General features: G+C 43.9%; 1 protein-coding gene across 1 annotated transcript in view; it reads right to left on the bottom strand.

Moving 5' to 3' along the window:
* The window catches only part of LOC138960779 (receptor-type tyrosine-protein phosphatase H-like), a 226,922-nt gene that overhangs the window by 36,470 nt on the left and 162,668 nt on the right, over window positions 1-27,784 (bottom strand). Inside the window, exons 16-20 of the mRNA XM_070332426.1 lie at window positions 26,830-26,961; window positions 25,980-26,171; window positions 25,247-25,355; window positions 23,005-23,076; window positions 17,756-17,837 (exon numbers count right to left, since the gene is read on the bottom strand). Coding sequence (XP_070188527.1) covers window positions 17,756-17,837; window positions 23,005-23,076; window positions 25,247-25,355; window positions 25,980-26,171; window positions 26,830-26,961 — 587 coding nt within the window. The remainder of the gene's footprint in view (window positions 1-17,755; window positions 17,838-23,004; window positions 23,077-25,246; window positions 25,356-25,979; window positions 26,172-26,829; window positions 26,962-27,784) is intronic.

Raw genomic sequence — 27,784 nt, 5'->3', positions numbered from 1 at the left:
GCTGGTGAACAGTGGTGAACACTCGATTCGGCCTGCATTTTCCCGTTTTACCACAAAGTTGTTGATTTCAGTCTGGATGAAAGGTGAACTACTGCATCTGCGATGACTAACTTTGTTTCGAAATGCATAATATGTTGAAGAAGGATTTGCGTTTTCGCGTATTTAAATGTTAAAACGAGAATTCGTGGTGACGAAGCACCGGAAATGGCAGTTAGGTGGGTTTCAAATGTAGAAATGCGTTTGTTTTTACAAAAACAGCTGACCTCGGTACGGGAGTCTTAGTGACAAAGGAGTCATACTTGATGCAAAGGTGTGCAATTGTCGGGTTGGGATTATTCGTTAGAGCGTGCAGGCGAGAGGCGGTCAAATATGCGAGATGATCGTACATCGGGTTGGCCACCTTTAATCCAGACAGAAATCAACAACTTTGTGGTAAAACGGGAAAATGCAGGCCGAATCGAGTGTTCACCACTGTTCACCAGCTTACTACTCTATAGCCGGTTATCCCCCGTGTTTATGTTCGATTTGAATTCAAACTGAAGTTAAAGACAAGTCGCGTAAGGCGAAAATACAACAATTAGTCAAGCTCAGTTGAACTCACAGAATGAAACTGAACGCATTGCATTTTTTCCGCAAGACCGTACACTCGTAGCATCGTCTGTCCACCGCTCGTGGCAAAGGCAGTGAAATTAACAATCCAGAAAAGCGCGGTAGCGGTTGCGCTGAGGAGGATAGCACGTTTTTTTTTCTCTATTCTTTTTAACTCTCTGAACGTGTTTTTAATCCAAACATATCATATCTATATGTTTTTCGAATCAGAAACGGACAAGGAATAAGATGAAATTGTTTTTAAATCGATTTCGGAAATTTAATTTTAATCATAATTTTTATATTTTTAATTTTCAGAGCTTGTTTTTAATCCGAATATAACATATTTATATGTTTTTGGAATCAGAAAATGATGAAGAATAAGATGAACGTAAATTTGGATCGTTTTATAAAAAAAAATTAATTACAATTTTCACATTTTTAATGACCAAAGTCATTAATTAATTTTTAACTCACCAAGCTGAAATGCAATAACAAAGTCCGGCCTTTGTCGAAGATTGCTTTACATAAATTTCAATGAATTTGATTGAAAAATGAGGGTGTGACAGTGCCGCCTCAACTTTTACAAAAAGCCGGATATGACGTCATCAAAGACATTTATCAAAAAAATGAAAAAAAAGTCCGGGGATTTCATACCCAGGAACTCTCATGTAAAATTTCATAAAGATCGGTCCAGTAGTTTACTCTGAATCGCTCTACACACACAGACACACACAGACACACACAGACACACACACACACACACACACACACACACATACACCACGACCCTCGTCTCGATTCCCCCTCTATGTTAAAACATTTTGTCAAAACTTGACTAAATGTAAAAAAAACTAAAACAAAATAATTATGATCATTCGAAAGTAAATCATAACAAGTCGCGTAAGGCGAAATTACTACATTTAGTCAAGCTGTGGAACTCACAGAATGAAACTGAACGCACTGCATTTTTTGACAATGACCGTAGTCCGCCGCTTGTGCATAACGAAGTGAAATTGACGAGCCTGTGATATTGAAACTTGTGCATGATTCCTGGTGCACGTAACTACTTTACGACGTTAACGCCTTGAACATTTCAAAACCAATCTTTTGAGAGACTGTGAGTGCTTTATAGTGACGTTTTCTCTTAATCAATCAATCAATCAATGAGTCTTATATCGCGCATATTCCGTGGGTACAGTTCTAGGCGCTCTGCAGTGATGCCGTGTGAGATGAAATTTTATACGGCCAGTAGATTGCAGCCATTTCGGCGCATATTTACCTTTCACGGCCTATTATTCCAAGTCACACGGGTATAGGTAGACAATTATTAACTGTGCCTAAGCAATTTTGCCAGGAAAGACCCTTTTGTCAATCGTGGGATCTTTAACGTGCACACCCAATGTAGTGTACACGGGGGGGAGGTTCGGACACCGAAGAGAGTCTGCACACAAAGTTGACTCTGTGAAATAAATTTCCGCCGAACCTGGGATCGAACTCACGCTGACAGCGGCCAACTGAATACAAATCCAACGCGCTACCAACTGAGCTATATCCCCGCCCTTACAGACACAAACCTTAGCCGTTTAATCAACAATAACAACAACACATGCACAAGAGTCATACACGTTCTCCCATATGAATAATATTTGTATACATGTAAACTTGGCCAACAAATTATTGCAACAAATTTCAAACCCAAATTAAAGCATTAATCCCCGTGTCATTTCATTAAAACTTTATATGCCAGTTGCGGCCATTCACTGAACCTTAAGGATCATCTTTTGGATTAAATATTTCTTGCACAGCGATCACGTGGCCGCCGCTCAAGTAAGGGTACCCTCAAAATCGACCAGACAAAAACGGAAGAGCCGAATGAAAAATCGACCCCAAAAAATCACAATTGCCAAATCTTTGCAACTTTGACATACGAGAAGAAAGTCAAATCAATGATCTACCCTGAACAGATTGTTATGTTATGCTACCTTGCGTATTTCGCGTGCTATACTATTCCTACTGATGCAGGTGTCGATCGCAAGAGCGGTCAAAATCGGGACTTTTTGAGTCATTTTGGGGGGGTATCATCACAAAAAAGGCTGCACTTTAGCAATGACTAAGTGGATTGCTTTGAAACTTTCAGAATATTTTACCAACACAAAAGAGATACTTCGTGCGAAATTATGGATTGTTACAGGTATTTGTAAAAATGTTACGCATTTTTTTCGAAAGAAGCTTTTAATCTCGTCATAGGATTGTTTACTTGGGTCCAAAAATGTTTATGACTTTGCATGTCATTAGAAAAATGATTGATACACACACTGCGAAAGTTTTGTGTGCGAAAAAGCACTGACGCAAATTTGCGAGGCCTGTAAACACGCTTGATATTTGAGCGATGATGCTGGTGCCACAGCGATGCCCAGCCAAGCGTGACCGTAGCATGTTTTAAGAGGCACGCAGCGATAACAGCTGTCAGCGCGAACGTTCCATTTTTTACATTTAGTCAAGTTTTGACCAAATGTTTTAACATAGAGGGGGAATCGAGACGAGGGTCGTGGTATATGTGTGTATGTGTGTGTGTGTGTATGTGTGTGTCTGTGTGTGTGTGTGTGTAGAGCGATTCAGACTAAACTACTAGACCGATCTTTATGACATTTGACATGAGAGTTCCTTGGAATGATATCCCCGGACGTTTTTTTTATTTTTTTCGATAAATACCTTTGATGACGTCATATCCGGCTTTTTGTAAAAGTTGAGGCAGCACTGTGTGTCACAGGCGCCTGTTGTATGTAGAAAAGACCGATTGCAAGCGCCTATGTTTGTGTTTGGGCTTTACTGCCTGGGTGTGTGCTATATGGTTTTTCTCGTGTTTTTCGTAGTTTACGTTATAAATGTTTGTGAACTGTGTTCATTTGATATATGAATTTAGAAACTGGGGAATAATACTTCATTCGGGGAAGGCTTGCGTTCCAAGCAACGAATCCAGCTACAGCAGCTGTAGGTCCGGTTTCAGAGATCGGACTGGTGAAGGGCATACTGATTTGTTTTGTACATGCGGCCGAGATGCAGTGGGTCTTTATTTGTAATATATGTATCGGAGTTATAGGAAATAACTTTAGGGACATGTAGTTTGTTACTTTGGTATATGCATACGTCCGAGTCGACCGGCCGTTTGTTTGTTGTTTGTTTGTTTGTCTGCAAGTGCAGTATAATGGGTTTCTACTATTGTATACTTGTTGTACTTTGCCTATGATAGTTATGATTATATCTAAGAAATATTGTTAAATCATGTTATATTGATGCTATTTGCTAGTTTAAACATTAATTTGAGTATGTTTAAATGGTTACCAGCATGAGTGATTTGGGTATATTAGTGTGTGAATCAGTATTGCCATTGTCCATATAATCCTGCTTTGGAGTTATTGGCATAAGACGGGCTGGGTAAAGGGTAGCGTGATATTGACTATGAAACTAACTCTACGCCTATTCCAGGTCGCCTGTCGTTAACCTGAAGACTGAAACAACCAAGTTCTGGTGTCAACTTTAACCGGAAGATGACATTTCACCTACATCTACATCTTCATCTGCGCAGTCTTCTGCTTCACCTTTAACTGTCGTCCTACTACCATCATTCTATTGTCATTCTATTGTCTACGTCTACATCGTCGGGATTTCTATCTACTGCTGGACTCAGTTGGTTATTTGAGTATTACCCTTATTACCTAGATCGATAAATAAGCCATTTACTCCAGCAGGTCATTAACTTAAAAGTGTGTGTGTGCGTGTGTCTGATAAATATGTTTATAAGTGAACAATAATATTTTCTCTTATACTACAATTTGTGTTTGTGGAACTTTATTATGCAAGATTCTTATTGAGTCGGTGGTTGACTGGCTGCGCACGTGTGTGATGCATGTGTGTTTGACAAATGGGGGCTCGTCCGGGATTTTGTTATAAGTTCAAGGTCACCTTAGAATGTTGCTAAATAAGTTATGTGTTGTAATGTGTTGTGTTGTACTTACATAAATGTGTATTGATATGTGTATCTGAGTTACGTTGTAATTCTGAGAAAATGTTTTCAATTTGAAGTATCTCTTTTCCAAAGTTTCTTTGTAAAGCTGCACAAACAGTTAGGTTTGTCGATTTAGGAAAGTTGGATTTGTGTTGATATTTCATGATTGCTACTGGTGTTTTCAAAGTTAAGAGGTTCTTTAAGCAAGGCTTGTTGGTCTGACTTCATCATGTCTACTCCAGCCAGAACAATTGGTACTCCTAGAAATGCTTACTACTCCTGGTCGCGGCGATCAAGTACATTCTGCTGAAGTTGCTGTCGATGTCACTAATCTTAACTCTGAACAGGAACTTCTTGCCGCCAAGGGACGCGCTCTTGGGATTCACTCGGGCAGTTCTTTGGCTCGTTATGTGCATGAAGAACAGCTGAGTCAAGTTCAGATTCGGAAGCAGTTAGCTGAACTGACAGAGGAAGAAGCCAGGATGAGACAGGAAGAAGCCAGGAGGAAACAGGAACGAGAAGAGGAGGAAGCCAGGATGAGACAGGAAGAAGTCAGGATGAGACAGGAAGAAGCCAAGATGAGACTGGAAGAAGCCCTGAGGAAACAGGAACGAGAAGAGGAAGAAACGAGGATTCGTCGGCAAGACGAGGAGGAGGAACGAAGACGACGCCAGCGACTCTATGAACTCGAAGAAGCTAAACTTGTAGCTGAAATAGAAAGAACGCGGACTGCTGCAGCTGCCCCTGCTCCTATTGCCCACGATCCCGCCATCCAACCGGTTAGGCTAAAAATAGACGAATTCGATGAAACCAAAGAGGAACTTGACACCTTTTTGGGACGCTTTGAACGTGCTGCCACACTAAGCGGGTGGAATCGAGAAACAGCGTGGGGAGCGCGCTTAGGTACACTACTAACTGGATTTGCGGCTGATGTCTACTTAGAGCTACCCCTTGAAAACGCTTCAAACTACGATGCAGTCGTGGAAGCCCTTAGGTCATCGTTTAGATGGACAGCGGATGCATACCGATCGAAGTTTCGTCAAGCTACTAAGAACGAAGCAGAAACCTTCAATCAATATGCGACCAGACTACGCATATGGTTTGAACGCTGGCGGAAGAGTGCAAAGAAAGCTGAAACATATGAAGACTTGAGGGATCTCATACTTCAAGAACATCTCATCGATAGAATCTCAGGTGATTTGGCAGAATTTATTCGTGAGAATAACCCGGCTAATTTGCAAGCCACCGCAGAGTTGGCAGAATGTTATGCCGCTTTGAAGAGAGCAAGGAAAAATCCAGTCACGGTGACTGGTCGAGCTGGAGGAAACGAGGACTCAGACAGCCCGAAGAAGAACGCACCACCGATCTAACTCTAACCCTCAAGGTCAAAGGGGCAAATGTTTCAACTGCGGCCAAGAAGGACATATAAGCGAAGGGATTGTCCGCTTCCTGCACGTTCTACGAATGTGAGATCTGTGACGACTCCAGAATCGAACTCAACCATGAAGGAGTTGCCTGCCTTTTGCGGTCCTTGTGGGAAACTGTCTTATACTCCCCTGTGTACAGTAACGGTAAACGGAGCACAAGTCTCGGCTTTGCGCGACACAGGCGCAGATGGACTGGTGATCGACTCGACTTTGGTCAAGGACTGCGCTCTTATGCGGGAAGGACAAACTATCCGACTTGCGGCGGGGAATGTTGAACAAAAGTGTTCCACCACTGTTATTCATCTCGAATCACCTTTTTTCTCAGGAAAAGCTGTTGCCATTGTTGCCGATCAACTGACTTACCCCGTATTGATTGGAAACAGGATCATCCGTCCAGGCGGAGAAGTTCTCGAGGTACCAGTGTACACGGCGGAAGCACAGCCGCTGAAGACTGCAGTCGTTACCAGGTCCCAACACTCAAGAGACAAAGAAGCACCCAAAAGTTTGAAAATGACAGATTCTGGTCTTGGAGATGTGACACGGGAAGATTTGATCAGACTTCAGAACCAGGACCCAACTTTGTCACGGATGAGAGAACTAGCACGAGGTAGTGATCCTGCTCCCTGCGGAAAACGTGGACAAGTTCAGTTTATTTGGAAGCGAGGGATTCTGCAGAGACGTTTCATCACGACTGACGGAACGTATAGCCAGGTGGTGATTGTTGCGGAAATTTACACAAGTTAGTCAAGTCTACACAAATAACGGGTTATTCCGTCAAAAGCAGTCATGTGTTGTTTATGAAAACCGTCAGGCACCTATGGTTTATCTAATTATGTGATGCAGCAAGTGCCTATGAATTGTCGGAAAACCGAAGTATAATTACGTCAAAGTTTCGATATCAGTTGACGTCATTTTGATTGTCGTCAAGAAGTTGTCGTATTTCTTGAAGGAGTTTCCTTCAAAGCATATTCTTTTACTTTCGATGTGATCGTTAGTTTACTTTGTTCATTAGTATTGGGAACATAAGGAGTTAGATAATAAATGGGGTTATTATTAGGTACGAAATTCTTGATCGCTATTTTCGCGTCAAGGATCGCGAATAGACAAGAGTTATCATTGGTCTAGGTAGGCTAGCAACGCAAAGATGAGTTTCGGTTAGCGGGTAAGGAGTCTGCGCAGGGAGAGAAAAGAATAACGCTCGAAAAGGGAAAAAGCAACTGAAAATTGGAGAGAAGGAGCGAAATCATGAAAGAACCGCAACGGCACCGTTCTATGCCTAGAATAAAAACCATCGCCAAGGGCGAACGGAGATGGCAAAGAATTCCATAGCGGAGACACCCTGTCTTTGACGGGACGACCAGAGAGATGGCAGCAAGCGACAGCAGTAGCCGGTAGCCGTTATTTGGTGGAATCTTTTCTCGGTAAATATGTGTTTTTTGATCCAAGTTGATTTCCCCAAGGTTACCAAGTTATTTTTTTATGTGCACTGCATTGGTCACGGTATCACAAGTTTGATCGAATACCAAGATTTTATGTGATCACTGTAGATCAAACGTAATACATTGTATGAACGTTGAGCAGCATGAGGAATGAATGTGGATAATTAATTGTTTGTAAGTGCTATAATGAATGATATAGTCGGATCTCCGTTTGAATAACAAGATGTGTTTTTATCTCACAGGTCTCAGGGGAAACGGTTTGTATAATGATAGAATAATTCCCAGTTCTGAGACTTGTTATTATTTCGACAGATATGTTGGTGTTTCGAGTTACACTGTACGAGTTTTCCAGTTCGAGATCCGAGGGACGAGTTTCTACGATCAACCCTCTAACTTCGTCCGATGTCTTCATGATCATCGACGATGAACTTTATGTAACCGTTCGACAATAACCAGCCTAGACCACACGACGTTCCGACCGTCTACATCATCACTTCGTATTTTCAAGATGAGTGACTTTTAGATCCAGGATATAAGAACGATACAAAAAATGAAGAATAATCCGGCGACCTTGGAACAAGCAAATAAATAAAAAGTTGAATCTATAAATTTACAAATACGTCTTGTGTGTTTTGTGCACGAATCTGCAATAGTGGTGTGGTAGAATTTTTTTTTAGAAACAAAATTCATTCTTGTTCTGATTCATAATACGTAAAAGGTGAGGTCTTCGTACCCTCCGAGTAGTACCGGCACGGTTGGCCTAGTGGTAAGGCGTCCGCCCCGTGATCGGGAGGTCGTGGGTTCGAACCCCGGCCGGGTCATACCTAAGACTTTAAAATTGTCAATCTAGTGGCTGCTCCGCCTGGCGTCTGGCATTATGGGGTTAGTGCTAGGACTGGTTGGTCCGGTGTCAGAATAATGTGACTGGGTGAGACATGAAGCCTGTGCTGCGACTTCTGTCTTGTGTGTGGCGCACGTTATATGTCAAAGCAGCACCGCCCTGATATGGCCCTTCATGGTCGGCTGGGCGTTAAGCAAACAAACAAACAAACAAACAAACCCTCCGAGTACGTAACAGACAAGGATCCGCAACAGTGATGCCCGAATCTTTGAGAGCCGGAGTTCTCAGTCTCTCACACGATGTTCCGATGGCTGGCCATTTGGGGACAAAGAAAACTCAAGAACGACTATGGCAGACTATGCTATTTGCTAGTTTAAACATTAATTTGAGTATGTTTAAATGGTTACCAGCATGAGTGATTTGGGTATATTAGTGTGTGAATCAGTATTGCCTGGTTTGTCCATATAATCCTGCTTTGGAGTTATTGGCATAAGACGGGCTGGGTAAAGGGTAGCGTGATATTGACTATGAAACTAACTCTACGCCTATTCCAGGTCGCCTGTCGTTAACCTGAAGACTGAAACAACCAAGTTCTGGTGTCAACTTTAACCGGAAGATGACATTTCACCTACATCTACATCTTCATCTACGTCTGCGCAGTCTTCTGCTTCACCTTTAACTGTCGTCCTACTACCGTCATTCTATCGTCATTCTATTGTCTACGTATACATCGTCGGGATTTCTATCTACTGCTGGACTCAGTTGGTTATTTGAGTATTACCCTTATTACCTAGCTCGATAAATAAGCCATTTACTCCAGCAGGTCATTAACTTAAAAGTGTGTGTGTGTGATAAATCCAAAATTTTAATAATAAATTTTCATTTAATTAATATACTTACCCAACTCACATATAGCAATTAACTCTAGTTCAGTGCTGGTAACGCTGTACGCGTTCCCCTTGGTAACAAGGGAGACCACCCTAAAAAAGAGTGATCCATCCCATAATATCAGACCGATGTCCGGTCCAACATCCGTATGCGTGCGCATACGCCGCCATTTGTATCATTCGAACGAAGCCCAACTCACTACTTTTTTAGAACCCAATACCACCACAGCGGGGAGGCGGGAGGGTTTAAACGATGTGAGTTGGGTAAGTATATTAATTAAATGAAAATTTATTATTAAAATTTTGGATTAAATTACATATTATTACCCAACTCACATATAGCAGATTGCTACTATAGGTGGTGGGTACTTACCAAAACTAGGCACGCAGGACCTGTCCCGCCGCTACCATGGCAGGCAGCGCGGAGCTTCCATCCTGTCTGACAGAAGCGACGTCTCTGAGGTAAAAGTTGACGAAAACGTCCTCAGAGCGCCAATACGCAGCTTCCAGTACCTCGGCTAGCTTGCCGGACCGAAGAACTGCCACTGAGGATGCCCAGGCTCTCGCCTCATGGGTTCTAGCCGCGGTGAGAGGCAACACTGCCCTAGCATCACCCGACTGCACTAGCCACCAGGCATATGCTCGTTTGATCAGAGTGGAGATCCATTTGGCCAGAGTCACCTTCGCTATATCCTTACACCTAGCCGTGTTTAAAGATATGAAAAGAAGCTTTTGACTTTCTGACCTAACAGGCCGAGTTCGAGACAGGTAACATCGGAGAGCTCTCACAGGACAATTTGCAATATCGGGATCTCCAGGAGCCAAAATCTTGCTCAAGGGTGGAATGCGCAAGATTGGAGAAAGCTGGCCAGGTTTCTGGTTTTTCGCGAGAAAGCCGGGAACAAATTTGAGAGAAACGGAACCATCCTTCTCGAACGCAATATCCTTGTCTAAACCCGACAAAGAATGCACCTCACTACCTCTCCTAGAAGTAGAGAGAAGCGTTAAAAACACAGTCTTACGCGTCAAATCGGCCAAAGTGGCTGACAAAAGAGGCTCGAACTCATCCGAGGCTAAGAAACGTAAGACCAGGAACAAATCCCATGCAGGGAGAAGCGATTTTGAACGAGCTGCTAAAAGGGCAGCCCCCTTAATAACACTAGCGATAACCCCTCCGAGCGAAATTTTGTGGCCTAATTGCGCGAGGGTCGAAGAGATCGCCGACCTCCGGACCCTAATAGAAGAGGGAGAAGCCCCCTGATCAGCCAACCAAGACAGATGGTTGGCTACTTGAATAGACCTAGGAGAAAGAGGTTTAACCCCGTTAAGCGCGCACCACCTAGACCAAGAGGCCCAGTGCGATGAGTAAACCGAAGAAGTCGATTTTCTATGCGCATGTCCAACGAATCTCAGAGTAGGGGAAGAGGCCCCTGCCCTACGCAAAGCGCTTCGGACAGAATCCACGCGTGAAGGGCCAGGATCTGTGGGTTCTCGTGCTGAACGCCTGACCGAGGCTGCACGAGATCTCCTCTTTTCAGGGCGAGAGGGATTGGGGGCCGAACTGCTAGACGCAGTAGGTCGGGAAACCAGTGCTGGCTTGGCCACAGAGGAGCGACCAGAACCAGCGCTGGTTTCTCCAAGTCCACTTTCCTGAGGACTTTGCCTAAGAGGCAGAACGGAGGGAAGGCATACGCCGGAAGATCTGACCAATCCACTTCCAGAGCATTCACCTTCCAGGCCAGAGGATCCGGGAAGGGGGACACAAAGAGAGGCAGTCTCGCCGAAAACCTCGTCGCAAAGAGATCTATCTTGGGCTTGTCGATCTGCGACCAAAGCCGCTGCAAAGACTGGTGTGTGAGAGTCCACTCTGAATGAACAATCCTGTCCCCTCTGCTCAAAGTGTCTGCAAGGACGTTCAGACTGCCCTTCAAGTACACTGCTGACAACAGAATGTGCTGGGCGTGACACCACTTGAGAATGCGACATGCAATGTCGGAAAGACTGTGAGACCGAGTCCCCCCCTGCTTGTTCACATACGACGCCACAGACATGTTGTCGGTGTGAAGACGTACATGACTGCCCTCCAGGAAAGGCTTGAACGCTAAAAGCGCCAGGGAAACAGCCTCCAACTCCAGTACATTGATATGTAGGGAGGCCTGAGAGCAATCCCAGACTCCCGAAACCATGTGCTCGTCCAGATGAGCACCCCACCCCGTCAGAGATGCATCCGTAAACAGCTCTCTCTCCGGCGGTGGACGAACAATGGGAACACCCCGGAACAAATCCGGAAGAAGCCAAACGCCTGTGGTCTGCTGAAACCAAGTTCCCAGTGCGATCGGAACACTCCAGTCCTGGGATGTCTGATCCCACCTTGACTGCAGGGAGGCCTGAAAAGGCCTCTTGTGAACCCTGCCCAACGGAATGAGGGAAGCCATGGATTCCATCTGACCCAGAACCGAAGTCAGAACCCTTGCACTGGCGTGATTCTCTCCGTAGAGAGACCGAATCAGACCCTGAAGTTTGTCGATCCGCCTTTGAGACGGACGGACAGACCACCGAAGTGTGTCGAATTCCATGCCCAGGTAAGTAAACGTCTGGGATGGTTCCAACTCGGATTTTGTCAGGTTGACAGAGAAACCCAGCTGTGCCGCCCGACTCAGCACCCTGTGCGTATGAGCCTCGCAAAGCCCCCTGTTCTGGTGAAGGATTAACCAATCGTCCAGGTATGCTCTGAGACGGATGCCTTCCTGTCTCACAAGAGCGCAAAGCTGCCTGACCACAATCGTGAAAATCCACGGAGCTAAAGACAGGCCGAACGGCAGAGCCCTGAACTGGTAAGCTTTGCCGCCCCAAGGGAAGCGAAGCCACTTCCTGTCCGCGACATGTATGAGGACGTGAAAGTAAGCGTCTGTAAGATCGATCGACGTTGCCCAATCTCCCGGCCGTAAGGCCTCCCGAACCGAGGTTGGAGTTTCCATGGTAAACTTGATTACCCTCAGAAACTTGTTCAAAGGAGAAAGATCTAACACCGGCCTCCACGCCCCCGAGGCTTTTGGCACTACGAAAAGTCTGCCGTAAAACCCCGGGGACCGCGCGTCCAAGACCTCCTCTATAGCTCCCTTGAGCAGCAGAGCCGAGACCTCCTCCTGGACTGCGTTCCGTGCCACCAAATCCTTTGGCGCCCTGCAGGGCGGGATTATCCTGACCAGGGGAGCCTTCTGCCCTGACCAGAGAAGCCGGAACCCCGAACACACTATCCCCGTGACCCACTTGCTGGCCACCAGTTGCAGCCAGGAAGAAAGGGCCCTGGACGGGCCGCCCGCCACAACTAGCGCGGGGGCCACCGGGATGTGTTGTTCGGGGAAGTTTCATTGGGGGTGAGGCTTACGCCCCGACCCCCTGGAACCCCCGAAAGACTGACCCCTCTTAGGGTATGGAGCTCCACGCCCCCTACCCCTGGAGGAGAATGACTGCTTCTGGGCCTTCCCACCACCTGACGAAGACGTCTGAGGCTTAGCGGAAGAAAACGCCTGAGTCTGAGACTTGCCCTGAGGCTTCTGGAAGCCCTGTGAAGCCAAACGCGCGATCGCTACATCCCGCGCGTCCTGCGTCTCTTTCTGGAGTGCATCGAAAGACGCCTGCCCTAGGAGAGACCCCTCAGCAAAAGGGGAGACCTTCAGCCGCTCCACAGTCGCGGTGTCCCGAAACCTGGACCCCGACAAGAAGGCTGACCTCCTTGACAGAACTGCGTGAGTATACAGCCGGGCAGACAAAGCAACCTGTTCTCTAGTCACCTTGCCCAGAGTAGCCAGCAGTGTGGAAACATCTGTCGGCGACGCATCGAACCGAAATTCAAAAGGATCAAGAGATGTGGCAATCGATCTCGACAAAGACCTTTGCAGAGACTCCGACACTGACGTGAGTTCCAGCAAAGACCTTCCAACTTCCTCCACAGCCGCGAGAGAACCGTCAGTACATGGGACAACTCTATCCCTACTGTACCCGTCTTCTCTCAAAGCAGCAAGTTCCGGCGTCACCGGAAGTGCCCCTGACGGCAGAGCAAAAGAGTCCATCAGATCCAAAGGATAAGGGGTAAGCTTGAACTTCGGAACACCGGAAGCAGCCCGAGCCCCAGGCTGAGCCAGCCAAGAGACGACGTCTTCCGGGGCCTCGCCGTGCTGAACCAACAACGGCACCGCCGGTTTGCGTTTACCACACAAGACGTTAGCCATCTCATAGGCAATAGTTGACGATTCCCGGAAGCGGAAGCGAGGCCGTTGCTCCTGTGCACTCCGGAAATCGTCAAAAGCAGAGCGAGGTGGGTGAAGCTGAGCCTTGTCCTTCACCACCCCTTCCGGAAAGTACCTGAACGCCGTTTCCGCCGCCAGCGCCACTGCGGCTGACAGCTTCGCGGGCAAATTCAGTTGGGAATCCTCTACCACTGAGGCATCCCCGTCTTCCGCCCTACACTCCGACTCGAGATCAAGCTCGGAGCCAGGAGGCAGAACATCAGACCGTTTATCGTCGGCAGAACCGACCACTTCCTGCCCCCTGGGCGGAAGAGGACTAAAACGGTCCCCGATATTCTCATAAAGAGACGTACGGAGGCGCTCGTCCTTTCGCTGCTCATAAGAACTCTCACGACATCCATCGCCAGAGAGAGCCCCCTGAGCTCGCACACCGGCAAGCGGTGTAGACATACCTTGTACTGGTGTCACATTCAGAAGAGACACCAACTTGGTACTCCCATCCTGCGAAGCATGGACATCCGCCCGAGTCACAGTCGCCGAAGGCTGAACGGAAGTCGAAGCCGGAACTGCAGGAGACTGCCGTAACTGTGCTAAAGAGAGAACATCAGAAACACCCGACGGAAGCGCACGTAATTCCTCCCTAGTGGAAGATAATTCCGACGCAAGTGTCGAAACTTGAGCGCTCAAAGTCAACAATAAAGACGCAACTTCAGCTGGCGCTAACCCAGGGCAGCCATCTGAAGTTGAAGCAGAAGCAGAAGCAGAAGAAGAAGTTCTTTTGCGCGAACCGCCACTCTTGCCAGAACGTAAACAAGCCTGACCGGAAGTTAAACTGACGTCTGCTAACACGGGAGATTTAACAGAAGTTGAATCAGAAGAAACAGACGCGGATTTTCCTGCGCCCTTCTCTCTCCTCGAGCTACGTTTAGGAGGCGAATCGTCAGGCACCTGCCTCGAACTCGGCTTCCTATTCACGCTATCAACAAGCGCAGCCTCCGCCATAGCGAAAGAACTCACGAAAAATTTCAAGAAAAACAATTTCAGAAAAATTTCACAAGTACAAAACGAGCGACGAAAAACGTCGCTAAAGTTATAACAAAACGGAAAGATCTCACCACACAAGTAGGTAAAGGTGAACAGCTAGGCGACGACCAAGGGGAGATGCCAAAGCCAAAGACTATGACAAAATGCTGAAGACAGCAGGAGCGTACATCAGGAGCGTCCTTCCCAGTTGAACCGCTGAGAGAGAATGATACAAATGGCGGCGTATGCGCACGCATACGGATGTTGGACCGGACATCGGTCTGATATTATGGGATGGATCACTCTTTTTTAGGGTGGTCTCCCTTGTTACCAAGGGGAACGCGTACAGCGTTACCAGCACTGAACTAGAGTTAATTGCTATATGTGAGTTGGGTAATAATATGTAATTTAATATGTTTTAAGTGAACAATAATATTTTCTCTTATGCTACAATTTGTGTTTGTGGAACTTTATTATGCAAGATTCGTATTGAGTCGGTGTTTGACTGGCTGCGCATGTGTGTGATGCATGTGTGTGTGTGACACTGTCACACCCTCATTTTTCAATAAAATTGATTGAAATTTTGGCAAAGCAATCTTCGACGAAGGCCGGACTTTGGTATTGCATTTCAGCTTGGTGACTTAAAAAATAATTATGAATTTGGTCATTAAAAATCGGAAACTTGTCATTAACATTATTTTTTTTAAAGTTCCAAAAACAATTCCATCTTATTCTTCGTAATTTTCTGATTCCAAAAACATATACGTTATATTTGGATTATAAACAAGCTTTGAAAATTAAAAATATGAAAATTATGATAACAATTAATTGTCCAAAATCGATTTAGAAACAATTTCATCTTATTCCTTGTCGGTCCCTGATTCCAAAAACATATAGATATAATATGTTTGGATTAAAGGCACAGTAAGCCTCCCGTAAACCATCACAGATACGGTCAGGCTTTTACACACAGTACAAACACCCTTTCATTTAAACACTCACCGATTGAGAACATCCTAGGTGCCCTCCGTAAAGAGCGAACAATTTTCAAAGAATTTATTTTTGCGTGGTTTATCTTACCCCTGAGCCATCGTGAACCCGTGTGATCCAGTTTCCCTTTTTCACAATGTAGTCGTCAGTTAGTTATTTGAATGCGACTATTTACAATAGCACGTTTTTATGCACGAAACAAACGGCTGTGGTTCACAAGAACTCTACCGATGGCTTTTGACTGTTGAGAGGAACGGCGATATGCACTGATAAACCGGCGTCGTCTGCTACGACCCTTGCGTGACCCTGCTTCCGGGCTTTTCTTTTTTCAAACTTTCACAACTTCGAATTGTACTGATCTTGTCTTGATGAAAAAAGAATTCTTTTATGATTAAAGAATGTTTGTGTTGCAAGCTGTCAATTTATTATTTAGATTTTAAAAGTTAGGTCTAGCACAAAAACGCACCACGGTCCAAAAACATTTTGATAATCATCGATTCACGGCTATCGCCAGTTTACATCGATAGAATGAGACCCGAAGGGAAGTAACTCATGTTTGACCTGAGTTCAGGATGGGTCCAAAAAGTGTTCGAGACAATCTGCAAAATTAATTCTTTAAAAATTGCTCGCTCTTTACGTAGGGCACCTAGGATGTTCCCGTCAGTTTGGTGAGCGTTCAAATGGAAGGGTGTTTGTACTGTGTGTAAAAGCCTGACAGTATCTGTGATGGTTTACGGGAGGCTTACTGTCCGGGCGTGAATTCCGGTATTCATAACAGCCGTCCAGCACCAAAACGAGGCGCCATTGTTGTTGAGGCCAAGTCCACGAAAATAAATTCTTTGAAAATGTCTCACGCTCGACAGAAAGCAGCCAGGATGTTCCCGTTCGGTGAGCGTTCAAATGGAAGTATGCTTGTACTATATGTAGACGCTCGGGGAGCTCTGTGATGGTTTACGGGAGGCTTACTGTGCCTTTAAAAACAAACTCAGTACGCTGAAAAGAATAGAAATACAGAAAAGCGTGTTATTCTGCTCAGCGCGACTATTACCGCACTATTCTGGCTTGTCGATTTCACTGCCACGAGCGGTGGACTGATGAAACTACGATTATCCTACATACGTGAGAGAGACACCCGTGAGATAATAATCGTTCAAATCACACGTGTGTATATCATGTAAATGAGGTCATGTCAAGCAAGTCTGGCAGGGACCTGTTTTTCCACTGCTTATGATGCCAAAGTCACCGAGACAAACGTCATTATAGAAACAAAAATTGCGCTCGCTAATTACCCTCGATGAATCTTTAGAACTAACACGTCACGCCAGACTTTGAGAGTGAGGTTTCTTTGCTTTGACGTAATAGATTGCACGAGGTTTTAGAAGAGATCGAGGTTCCAAAACAAGCGTCTTCATTTTAGCTGCCTCGACTGCGAGACATTTTCAGTAATATACACGTAAATACAGTATGTAGGATAAACAGAATACTACATGGCTTGCTGTGTCGTACCAGATTTACACTCGTTGCTTTTTCAAATAGTGAACAGCTCGCTTTCGCTCGCAGTTCAATATTTAAAAAAACAACGCGTGTAAATCTGGTACGACACAGCAAGCCATGTAGTATTCTCTATGTATGCGGTCTTGGTGAAAAAATGCAGTGCGTTCAGTTTCATTCTGTGAGTTCGACAGCTTGACTAAATGTTGTTATTTCGCCTTTCGCGACTTGTTTCTCATGTGTTTGTATGACTAGCAAATAAACGCCAGCGGCTACACGTAAATGAAACTTGGACAAAATCTGTATCAATCATTTATCTGTAGATATGCAAAGTCATGAATTTTTTGACACAAGTAAACAATTCTATGACGAGTTTAACAACATTTTCCGAAACATTGCATAACATCTGGATAAACAACCGTAACGATCCAAACTTTCGCACAAAGTATTTCTAGTATGTTGGTAAAATATTCTGAAAGTTTCAAAGAAATCCACTTTGTCATTGCTAAAATGTAGCGCTTTTTGACATGATACCCATAAAAATGGACACCTGCATCAGTAGGAATAGCATAGCACGCGAAATACGCAAGGTAGCAAAACAAAACAATCTGAGGGTACCCTTACTTGAGCGGCGGTCACGTGATCGCTGTAAAAGAAATATTTGATCCAAAAGTTTTAATGAAATGGCACGGGAAGTAATGCTTTAATTTGTGTTTGAAATTTGTTGTAATAATATTTTGGCCAAGTTTATTTCAAAATTCCGTTTATTATCAAATTAAGAAGTTATGAATCAAGACAATTTTTCCGTACCCTGTACTCGTTGGAAAATCCCAAATTGGAATCTTTGTGCAGCTGTTCTACGTGGTCAAAGAAGTCGTCCACTGGTACTGGTCTGTAAAAACAAGATATAGAACACCCTGTGGCATGACGGTGGTAAAAGTCGGCAGTGTCAGAATCACCAGGTATTTTAAAGTCAACCTGTGCGGATGAAAGTGGCGAGGAACAACATACTATCCCACATACATGCAACCAAACACATCAACACCATTTCCAACAAAAATGAGCAAAATTAAATGCAAGAGGAGGAGGAGGAGGATAATGACGAAGACACCAACGGCTAAGATACAGATAATACCCATTGGGGTAGAACAAAAAGGTGAAAGTAAAATAAATGAGACACACACACACACACACACAGTACAGACACAGACACACACACACACAGTACAGACACAGACACACACAGACACACACACACACACACACACACACACACACTACGACAGAATGAGAGAGAGTGAGGAGGGGGGAGAGAGAGACAGAGAGATTGACAGACAGACAAACATAAAGACAGAGACAGAGAGCCATAAAACACGTAGTGATAACAGATGTAGTGCTATCGACAAGTAGTGATAAAGAACGTTTATCAATCGTCTCTGTCTTTATGTTTGTCTGTCAGTCAATCTCTCTGTCTGTATCTCCCTCCCTCTCCCCCCCCCCCCCCTACACACACACACACACACACACGGTAACCATCACAATCACAGTTTGACAAATTCATCTTTGATTTTTTTGCGGCCGAACCCCCCTCCCCCATTTTCCACACTAGATCCTACTGTTTCATCTTTGTCTTCGTCTCTCTTCCCTTTATCTCATCTTGTCTACCTACTTGAGTGAGTAACTGAAGAGGTAGGCCTATTGTCATTATCTCTTTCCTAGATTTTCCCACCGACAGAGTTGGTTTTTGTCTTGAATTCAGTACCTCACACGTACACGGTAATTGGTGTGACACCTCAAGCGGACCTTCTTCAGTGTAAAGTGTTTGCTGACCAGGGACACGAGGGTCTGTGGTTGAGCAACTTTATGGTTTAACCGGGTGGACTGGGGGAGTAGCAACAGCATGTGAACCACTTTAGAAATAACTTGTGAAGGTTGCAGTTGGTCAGATCAAAGAAGAGAAGATGGGAACATGGGTCCTGAGAAGATACCACCACCCTAATACTTTACTTTGTGCAAGAATCAATCACGCGTACAGCATTACAGATGCCCAGCTGTACTCTGCATTGTACTGTAAACTTCGCAGCGGCCTTATCGGGTTCCTCGGATGACATCACTGCCAGGCTAACGCTGCGGCGTCTCTTCTTGTGCTGACAGAGTTGTCGGTCGCGGATTTTGAGTCGTTTCGGCCTGCCAGCTGCTTCGTTTTCTTGCGGATTGTGAGAACTAGCAGAAAGTTTCACTCATTTTCATGGTTTCAAACTAATGATAAAAGTATCTTCTTCTGGACCAAATCAACAGTCTTTGGTTGAATCAACTCGGAAAACTCGGAAAACTCTTAAACGCGTGTCGAAAGCGCAATGTCGATCTGGCCATCTGGCAGTCGTGTCCCCGTAAGTACTAAGAAGTCGCGTAAGGCGAAATTACTACATTTAGTCAAGCTGTGGAACTCACAGAATGAAACTGAACGTAGTCCGCCGCTAGTGCAAAAGGCAGTGAAAGTGACGAGCCTGTTTGGCGCGGTAGCGGTTGCGCTGTGCTTCATAATTATAGCACGCTTTATTGTACCTCTCTTCGTTTTAACTTTCTGAGCGTGTTTTTAATCCAAACATATCATATCTATATGTTTTTGGAATCAGGAACCGACAAGGAATAAGATGAAAGTGTTTTAAATTGATTTCGAAAATTTAATTTTATCATAATTTTTATATTTTTAATTGTCAGAGCTTGTTTTTAATCCGAATATAACATATTTATATGTTTTTGGAATCCGGAAATGATGAAGAATAAGATGAACGTAAATTTGGATCGTTTTATAAAAAAAAAATGTTTTTTTTACAATTTTCAGATTTTTAATGACCAAGTCATTAATTAATTTTTAAGCCACCAAGATGAAATGCAATACCGAAGTCCGGCCTTCGTCGAAGATTGCTTGGCCAAAATTTCAATCAATTTCATTAAAAAATGAGGGTGTGACAGTGCCGCCTCAACTTTTACAAAAAGCCGGATATGACGTCATCAAAGACATTTATCGAAAAAAAGAAAAAAACGTCCAGGGATATCATTCCCAGGAACTCTCATGTAAAATTTCATAAAGATCGGTCCAGTAGTTTAGTCTGAATCGCTCTACACACACACACGCACAGACAGACACCACGACCCTCGTCTCGATTCCCCCTCTACGTTAAAACATTTAGTCAAAACTTGACTAAATGTAACAAGTCGCGTAAGGCGAAAACACAACATTTAGTCAAGTAGCTGTCGAACACACAGAATGAAACTGAACGCAATGCCATTTTTCAGCAAGACCGTATACTCGTAGCATCGTCAGTCCACCGCTCATGGCAAAGGCAGTGAAATTGACAAAAAGAGCGGGGTAGTAGTTGCGCTAAGAAGGATAGCACGTTTTTCTGTACCTCTCTTTGTTTTAACTTTCTGAGCGTGTTTTTAATCCAAACATATCATATCTATATGTTTTTGGAATCAGGAACCGACAAGGAATAAGATGAAAGTGTTTTTAAATTGATTTCGACAATTTAATTTTGATAATAATTTTTATATATTTAATTTTCAGAGCTTGTTTTTAATCCAAATATAACATATTTATATGTTTTTGGAATCAGAAAATGATGGAGAATAAGATGAACGTAAATTTGGATCGTTTTATAAATTTTTATTTTTTTTTACAATTTTCAGATTTTTAATGACCAAAGTCATTAATTAATTTTTAAGCCACCAAGCTGAAATGCAATACCGAAGTCCGGGCTTCGTCGAAGATTACTTGACCAAAATTTCAACCAATTTGGTTGAAAAATGAGGGCGTGACAGTGCCGCCTCAACTTTCACGAAAAGCCGGATATGACGTCATCAAAGACATTTATCAAAAAAATGAAAAAAACGTCCGGGGATTTCATACCCAGAAACTCTCATGTCAAATTTCATAAAGATCGGTCCAGTAGTTTAGTCTGAATCGCTCTACACACACACACACACACACGCACATACACCACGACCCTCGTCTCGATTCCCCCCTCTACGTTAAAACATTTAGTCAAAACTTGACTAAATGTAACAAGTCGCGTAAGGCGAAAATACAACATTTAGTCAAGTAGCTGTCGAACTCACAGAATGAAACTGAACGCAACGCAACGCAGCAAGACCGTATACTCGTAGCATCGTCACTCCACCGCCCGTGGCAAAGGCAGTGCCAGTGGAATTGACAAGAAGAGCGGGGTATTCGTTGCGCTGAGAAGGATAGCACGCTTTTCTGTAGCTCTCTTCGTTTTAACTTTCTGAGCGTGTTTTTAATCCAAACATATCATATCTATATGTTTTTGGAATCAGGAACCGACAAGGAATAAGATGAAAGTGTTTTTAAATTGATTTCGAAAAAAAAATTTGATAATAATTTTTATATATTTAATTTTCAGAGCTTGTTGTTAATCCAAATATAACATATTTATATGTTTTTGGAATCAGAAAATGATGGAGAATAAGATGAACGTAAATTTGGATCGTTTTATAAAAAAAAATTTTTTTTTACAATTTTCAGATTTTTAATAACCAAAGTCATTAATTAATTTTTAAGCCACCACGCTGAAATGCAATACCAAAGTCCGGGCTTCGTCGAAGATTACTTGACCAAAATTTCAACCAATTTGGTTGAAAAATGAGGGCGTGACAGTGCCGCCTCAACTTTCACGAAAAGCCGGATATGACGTCATCAAAGACATTTATCAAAAAAATGAAAAAAACGTCTGAGGATATCATACCCAGGAACTCTCATGTCAAATTTCATAAAGATCGGCCCAGTAGTTTAGTCTGAATCGCTCTACACACACACACACACAGACAGACAGACACACACACACACACACACACACACGCACATACACCACGACCCTCGTCTCGATTCCCCCCTCTATGTTAAAACATTTAGTCAAAACTTGACTAAATGTAAAAAGTAGGCTACAGACAGACAGATCTAGATCTAGTGTCTCGCACTCTTGCACCGTATCACTTATGCTTACTGTTTCTTTCTTTCTTTATTTGGTGTTTAACGTCGTTTTCAACCTTTCAAGGTTATATCGCGACGGTATGCTTATACTGTGTGTGTGTATGTGTGACGGAGTGATTGAGTTTGTGTTACCGTTTGTCGATTTCTTACGTGAGCCGTGAAGGCTTTGCCTCTTGTTCACCTTGCAAACATTCAAGACTGAGCCTACTGATTCCAGTGTACGATGTTCCACTTTTGAACAAACTCTCTGTAACACGTTTTCAACACAGTGTGAGTGTGTGTGTGTGTGTGTGTGTGTGTGTGTGTGTGTGTGTGTGTGTGTGTGTGTGTGTGTGTGTGTGTCAAATTGACACCACCTGCAACAACAACAACAACAACAACAACAACCAACAAACAACAAACAACTTGTGACAAACAACAACAACAACAACTGGCGTGAAGATGAAAACTGACAGAAGACTCGACGAGGAGCGGTCAGACAATCGCTGCTCCGTACCTAATCTGTGCTGGCGGAAAGTTGGCTGTTTGAGTTGGATAAACACGGTAAATGAGACCCGTCAGGTCCAGTCAGTCTGACCTCGGCACTTCCTGTGTATGTTATGTTTCGCATGCGCTGTTTATACGATCAAATCTTCTATCCCCCAAATATTCAGACTGGGGACTGTGGTAACAAAAAAGTGGGACAGCCCCTCCCTGCCCCAACCTCCATCTCTTTTTATCTCTCCACCCTCGCCAGTAAGGTAAGTGTAGTGGTAATTCCCCTGGAAGGAAGAACTCATTATGTAGTTATGGTATCAGCAGGTTGAAATGCCTGCAGCTTGTCTGTTCACACACAGATGACATGTGGCAATAATCTACGTAGTTGAGAGGTATGACAAAGACAACACGTCGTGCAAATGACACGTAGTAAAAGCGGTACGCACCCCAAACAAAGGAAGCAAACAAACGAACCAACCAACCACCAAATCAACCCACAAAGGAACAAACGGAAGGTGGGAATGGGGGAGGGGGGACGTCGGGGAGGGGTTTGGGGTTGGAGCCTGACCTGCTGCGACACACCTCCTCCATGACCTGTGTAGGTTCCGTGGGGGACTCGGGCTGCACAGGGGCACGCGGCCTGTCACACACAACACATCACACTTCCCTGTACTCCAACATGCCTTCCTTCGCGTGCAAACCATCACATAAACAACCACAGATACCTGTAGTCTTGAACATACCTTAAGGGCACACTTCCACTCAGGCATACACCATTAATCAACTTTTCTCTGTTGAAAGGGAATATGTTATAAATTGACACATATGTTCACGATCGTTACTTAGCTGTATTTCACGCGAAACGTTGATCAGGCGTCGATTACTTTAAAAGCTGTATTTATGCAATATTCCGGAAAAACTTGAGTTTTGAAACCCGTCAATGAGGTCTCATTTTACTGAAAATAAAGCACATAGTAATATGGTCGCGTGTGTAACCACACCGCATCTATTATCTCTCTCACATGCGAACCCTCTGTCAGTTTGTCTGTCTGTCCGTCCATAATAATAATAATAATGATACGAGAATTTATAACGCGCACATATCTCACCACAAGGCGACTCAAGGCGCACTCATACACAATATTTCGCATTAACAACTCAAGCATACTCACATACACTTACGCATAAATTGCATGAAGATGACAAGGCAACAACACAGAGACACGGCACTCAATAGTAAGCATGAAAAAGAAAAGAAAATTTCAAACAATAATTATGATTTAGGCTTGCGGGTGAGATGGGTGAGGGGGGGGGGGGAGGAGTAGCGGGGCACTGTAGTCTGAGGATTATTTAGGAAAAAGAAAAGTCTTGAGGCCAGATTTAAATGCTTCTAAAGACTGTTGTTGACGGAGGGGGAGAGGTAGTGAGTTCCAGTTGGTGGGGGCTTGACAGAAAAAGGAGAGTTGGCCTGCAGTTTTGAGCTTTGTGTGAGGTATGTTGAGTTTGAGGTTGTCGTTTGAGGAGCGGAGTGGCCGGGAAGGTTGATAGAGTGAGAGGGAATCAGAGAGATAGGAATGAGCAAGCTTGTTGAGGCATTTGTATGTGAGAGTGTTGAGCTTGTATTTGATCCTATGTGAGATGGGTAGCCAGTGGAGTTGTTGCAACAGAGGGGTGATGTGGTCTTTCTTTTTCTTTTCAAGGACAAGACGGGCAGAGCTGTTTTGAATGCGTTGAAGACGATATATAGAAGAAGCGGGAAGTCCAGCAAGAAGGGAGTTACAATAGTCAAGACGAGAGAGAATGGTAGAAGTGACAAGATTGGCTGTAGCGTCTGTGGTGAGGTACTTGTGTATAGTGGCCATGCGTCTCATTCATTACATTTAATCAAGTTTTGACTAAATGTTTTAACATAGAGGGGGGAATCGAGACGAGGGTCGTGGTGTATGTGTGTGTGTGTGTGTCTGTGTGTGTCTGTGTGTGTGTGTCTGTGTGTGTGTGTAGAGCGATTCAGACTAAACTACTGGGCCGATCTTTATGAAATTTGACTGAGAGTTCCTGGGTATGATATCCCCGGACGTTTTTTTCATTTTTTCGATAAATACCTTTGATGACGTCATATCCGGCTTTTTGTAAAAGTTGAGGCGGCACTGTCACACCCTCATTTTTCAATTAAATTGATTGAAATTTTTGACAAAGCAATCTTCGACGAAGGCCGGGGTTTGGTATTGCATTTCAGCTTGGTGGCTTAAAAACTAATGAGTGAGTTTGGTCATTAAAAATCGGAAACTTTTAATTAAAATTATTTTTTTATTAAACGATCCAAAAACAATTTCATCTTATTCTTCGTCATTGTCTGATTCCAAAAACATATACATATGTTATATTTGGATTAAAAACAATCTCTGACAATTAAAAATATAAAAATTATGATCAAAATTAAATTTCCGAAATCGATTTAAAAACTATTTCATCTTATTCCTTGTCGGTTCCTGATTCCAAAAACATATAGATTTGATATGTTTGGATTAAAAACACGCTCAGAAAGTTAAAACGAAGAGAGGTACAGTAAAGCGTGCTATGAAGCACAGCGCAACCGCTGCCGCGCCAAACAGGCTCGTCACTTTCACTGCCTTTTGCACTAGCGGCGGACTACGTTCAGTTTCATTCTGTGAGTTCCACAGCTTGACTAAATGTAGTAATTTCGCCTTACGCGACTTGTTTTTTATTAAGCCAGTTTGTCGTTATCTGGTTCAGTAAGTTGGAATTTGCTATCATGTGGGAGTTAAGTGTTCAAGTGGTACGTCACTTACTTCTGTTGCTTCTTGTACATGTAGTAGGCAGCGCCGGACCCGAAAGTGAGAAGAAGGAAGACAACTGACAGACCGGCAGCCAGGACCGTGGAGTTATCATCCTCTGTGACTGAACGCACAAAGCAATACTTAGCAGGGGATAACCCCGTCAAACAAATGCAACTCAAAATCTTAAAACAACTGTTACCCAGCACCGGAAGCAGTTCTACACAATCCATCGATCAGTACGTGTGCATGCTGCAAGTATAGGAATCAGCAAAGGACTGGTTCTTGTTGCTGAAGAAATGTACGCATCTGCCTAAGACAACACATGTTGAAATATAGTTCTACACGAAAAGAACCCACTAGATTTCCTTTCGCGGCAGCAACGATTTATATGAGCAGAGGTAGGTATTTTCCTGAAACTGATATTGTAATTGTCATCGAATGTACGGTGTATATTCGAGTAGAGCAGCGTCTTCATCAAGACTTGCTAGTTCGGTTGCAGATGATGAGTACAACGGCCCCAGGTCATTTACTGTAACAAGCATCGGTGCTCCTGTTTAACGTAACTGCATGTTTTGATGCCACTGCAACTCGTGACAAAAAAAACCAAGGTTTCATTAGAGAAGTGTGTGACTTATCTATTAGATCACGAAAAGCCTTCATTTTTTTCAGAGACTTAACACTCCAATACACAGTATCCAGAGCGACTCACAGACACCCAGCTTCAGGTCGGTGAAACAACGCTCACCTGGCTGCTTGAGAGTCCTGAACTTGAATGAAGGCGGAGAGTAGGTACAGGCAGCAGAGGTACAGAAGACGGCCATCACGCCATACACGGTGTCCGGCCTTAGCGGTCCACCACACTGACCTACTGGCCTGTTAGTGCATAGCCATGACCCATTTCTTTGTCCCACTTCGATGGAAAATGCGCGGCTTTGATCTGCAATAAGAGAAGATTTTGTGTGTGTACAGAATTTGTACGTGTAAGTAAACAATCAAGTAGTCAATCACAGAAAGAAAGAAAACATAAAGAAAACAAAAACAAAAACCTGGAACGACGATTGTCTGACAACAATTGCAAAAAGATTGATTTAAAAATGTGGCCGTGACAGTTCGACCTCAACTTTTGCGAACTGGAAAAAATTTGAAAATCCGTACAGAAGTTTTGTCCCAATATGGCTTTACACACACATACAGACACAGTGTAATATTGACAGAATGCTTTAGTTCAAATCTCTGCTAAGGCGTTTATTTTTTCTGCTCAATCCCTCTTGACAAGTATGCTCAGCTCTGAGAGAACAAACCGGATGTTACCACGGCAAAATTGAAGCGTTGACTGAAGCTCTCAAGGTCAAACACGCCGTATAGGTCGGGCCGCGTTCGCTCTTCAGAATTCTGTACATGATTCTCAGCCCTATCTTTTCAAACTCGTAGCGCCGGATAGTCATAAATAGACCACAGCTTTAACTAAGATTACATTAGCTTACCACAGAACATAAAATCTGACATTTTACAGATAGAACAAATACTTCACCAGTTGTTGAAAACATGATGAATCTTTAGTGGTAGGCGTGAAACTCCTGCTAACTCTGACTAACCTGCACACTGGCTTTGCAGGGCTGTAGTGGACAGGTGAACCAAGTAAGCGACGTTGGATGAACCGAGATTGACCTCTGACCATGATTTCGTCACCACGGGTCTTTGGCCCATAGAAACACCATTACGGATGCCTAAACAGAGGCAAAACCTGCGGTGATTAATAATGACGTTACTCGTACACGTTCCTGTATACGTGCTGAAAGTGGCACATCTAGATCTGTTGCAGACGAACGCTTCGCGCCAAACACTTTTCACACAGTAATTTTAACTACACACCCCAAAATGTACTCGCTAAAACAAGCAGATTTTTTGTTTATTTCTCTTGATATTTCATGCTCCTTCACGCCGCATCAGAACACGCAATCTACTCATTTTAATTTCTAGTTGCGTTCCTTGTGCTAATCCGTTCCATGATTTTCCGGAAACAGCGCAAAAGGATCGATCATTTTGATCGATCGTTTTGATCGATCGTTTGACCCTTTCCGCGCGCGTGGCGGAAAGGGTCAAACGCGAAAATGATCGATCGTTTTGATCGATCGTTTTGATCGATCGTTTGACCCTTTCCGCGCGCGTGGCGGAAAGGGTCAAACGCGAAAATGATCCATCGTTTTGATCGATCGTTTTGATCGATCGTTTGACCCTTTCCGCGCGCGTGGCGGAAAGGGTCAAACGCAAAAATGATCGATCATTTTGATCGATCATTCTGATCGATCATTTGACCCTTTTCGCGTTCCATAACTTTTGGGGTAGCGCGACTCTGTTAATTTTAAGATTTTTTTTTTTTTTTTCATTACTAGGATGTCCCATCGTTGGGAAATTCCGGTCGCTTCCTCCCAGTGGAAAGCTAGCAGTGACAGAGTCGCACTACCCCAAAGTCAAGGGATCTATTAGTCCCGTTTCGCCGTTATCCCAATTCGACCCCATCCCATTTTGGCGACATTTCTCAGGCCAAGT

This window comes from Littorina saxatilis, linkage group LG3 (assembly GCF_037325665.1).
Source record: "Littorina saxatilis isolate snail1 linkage group LG3, US_GU_Lsax_2.0, whole genome shotgun sequence".
In the NCBI taxonomy this organism is placed as follows: Eukaryota; Metazoa; Mollusca; class Gastropoda; order Littorinimorpha; family Littorinidae; genus Littorina; species Littorina saxatilis.
This window is presented reverse-complemented; position numbering and strand designations above follow the sequence as displayed.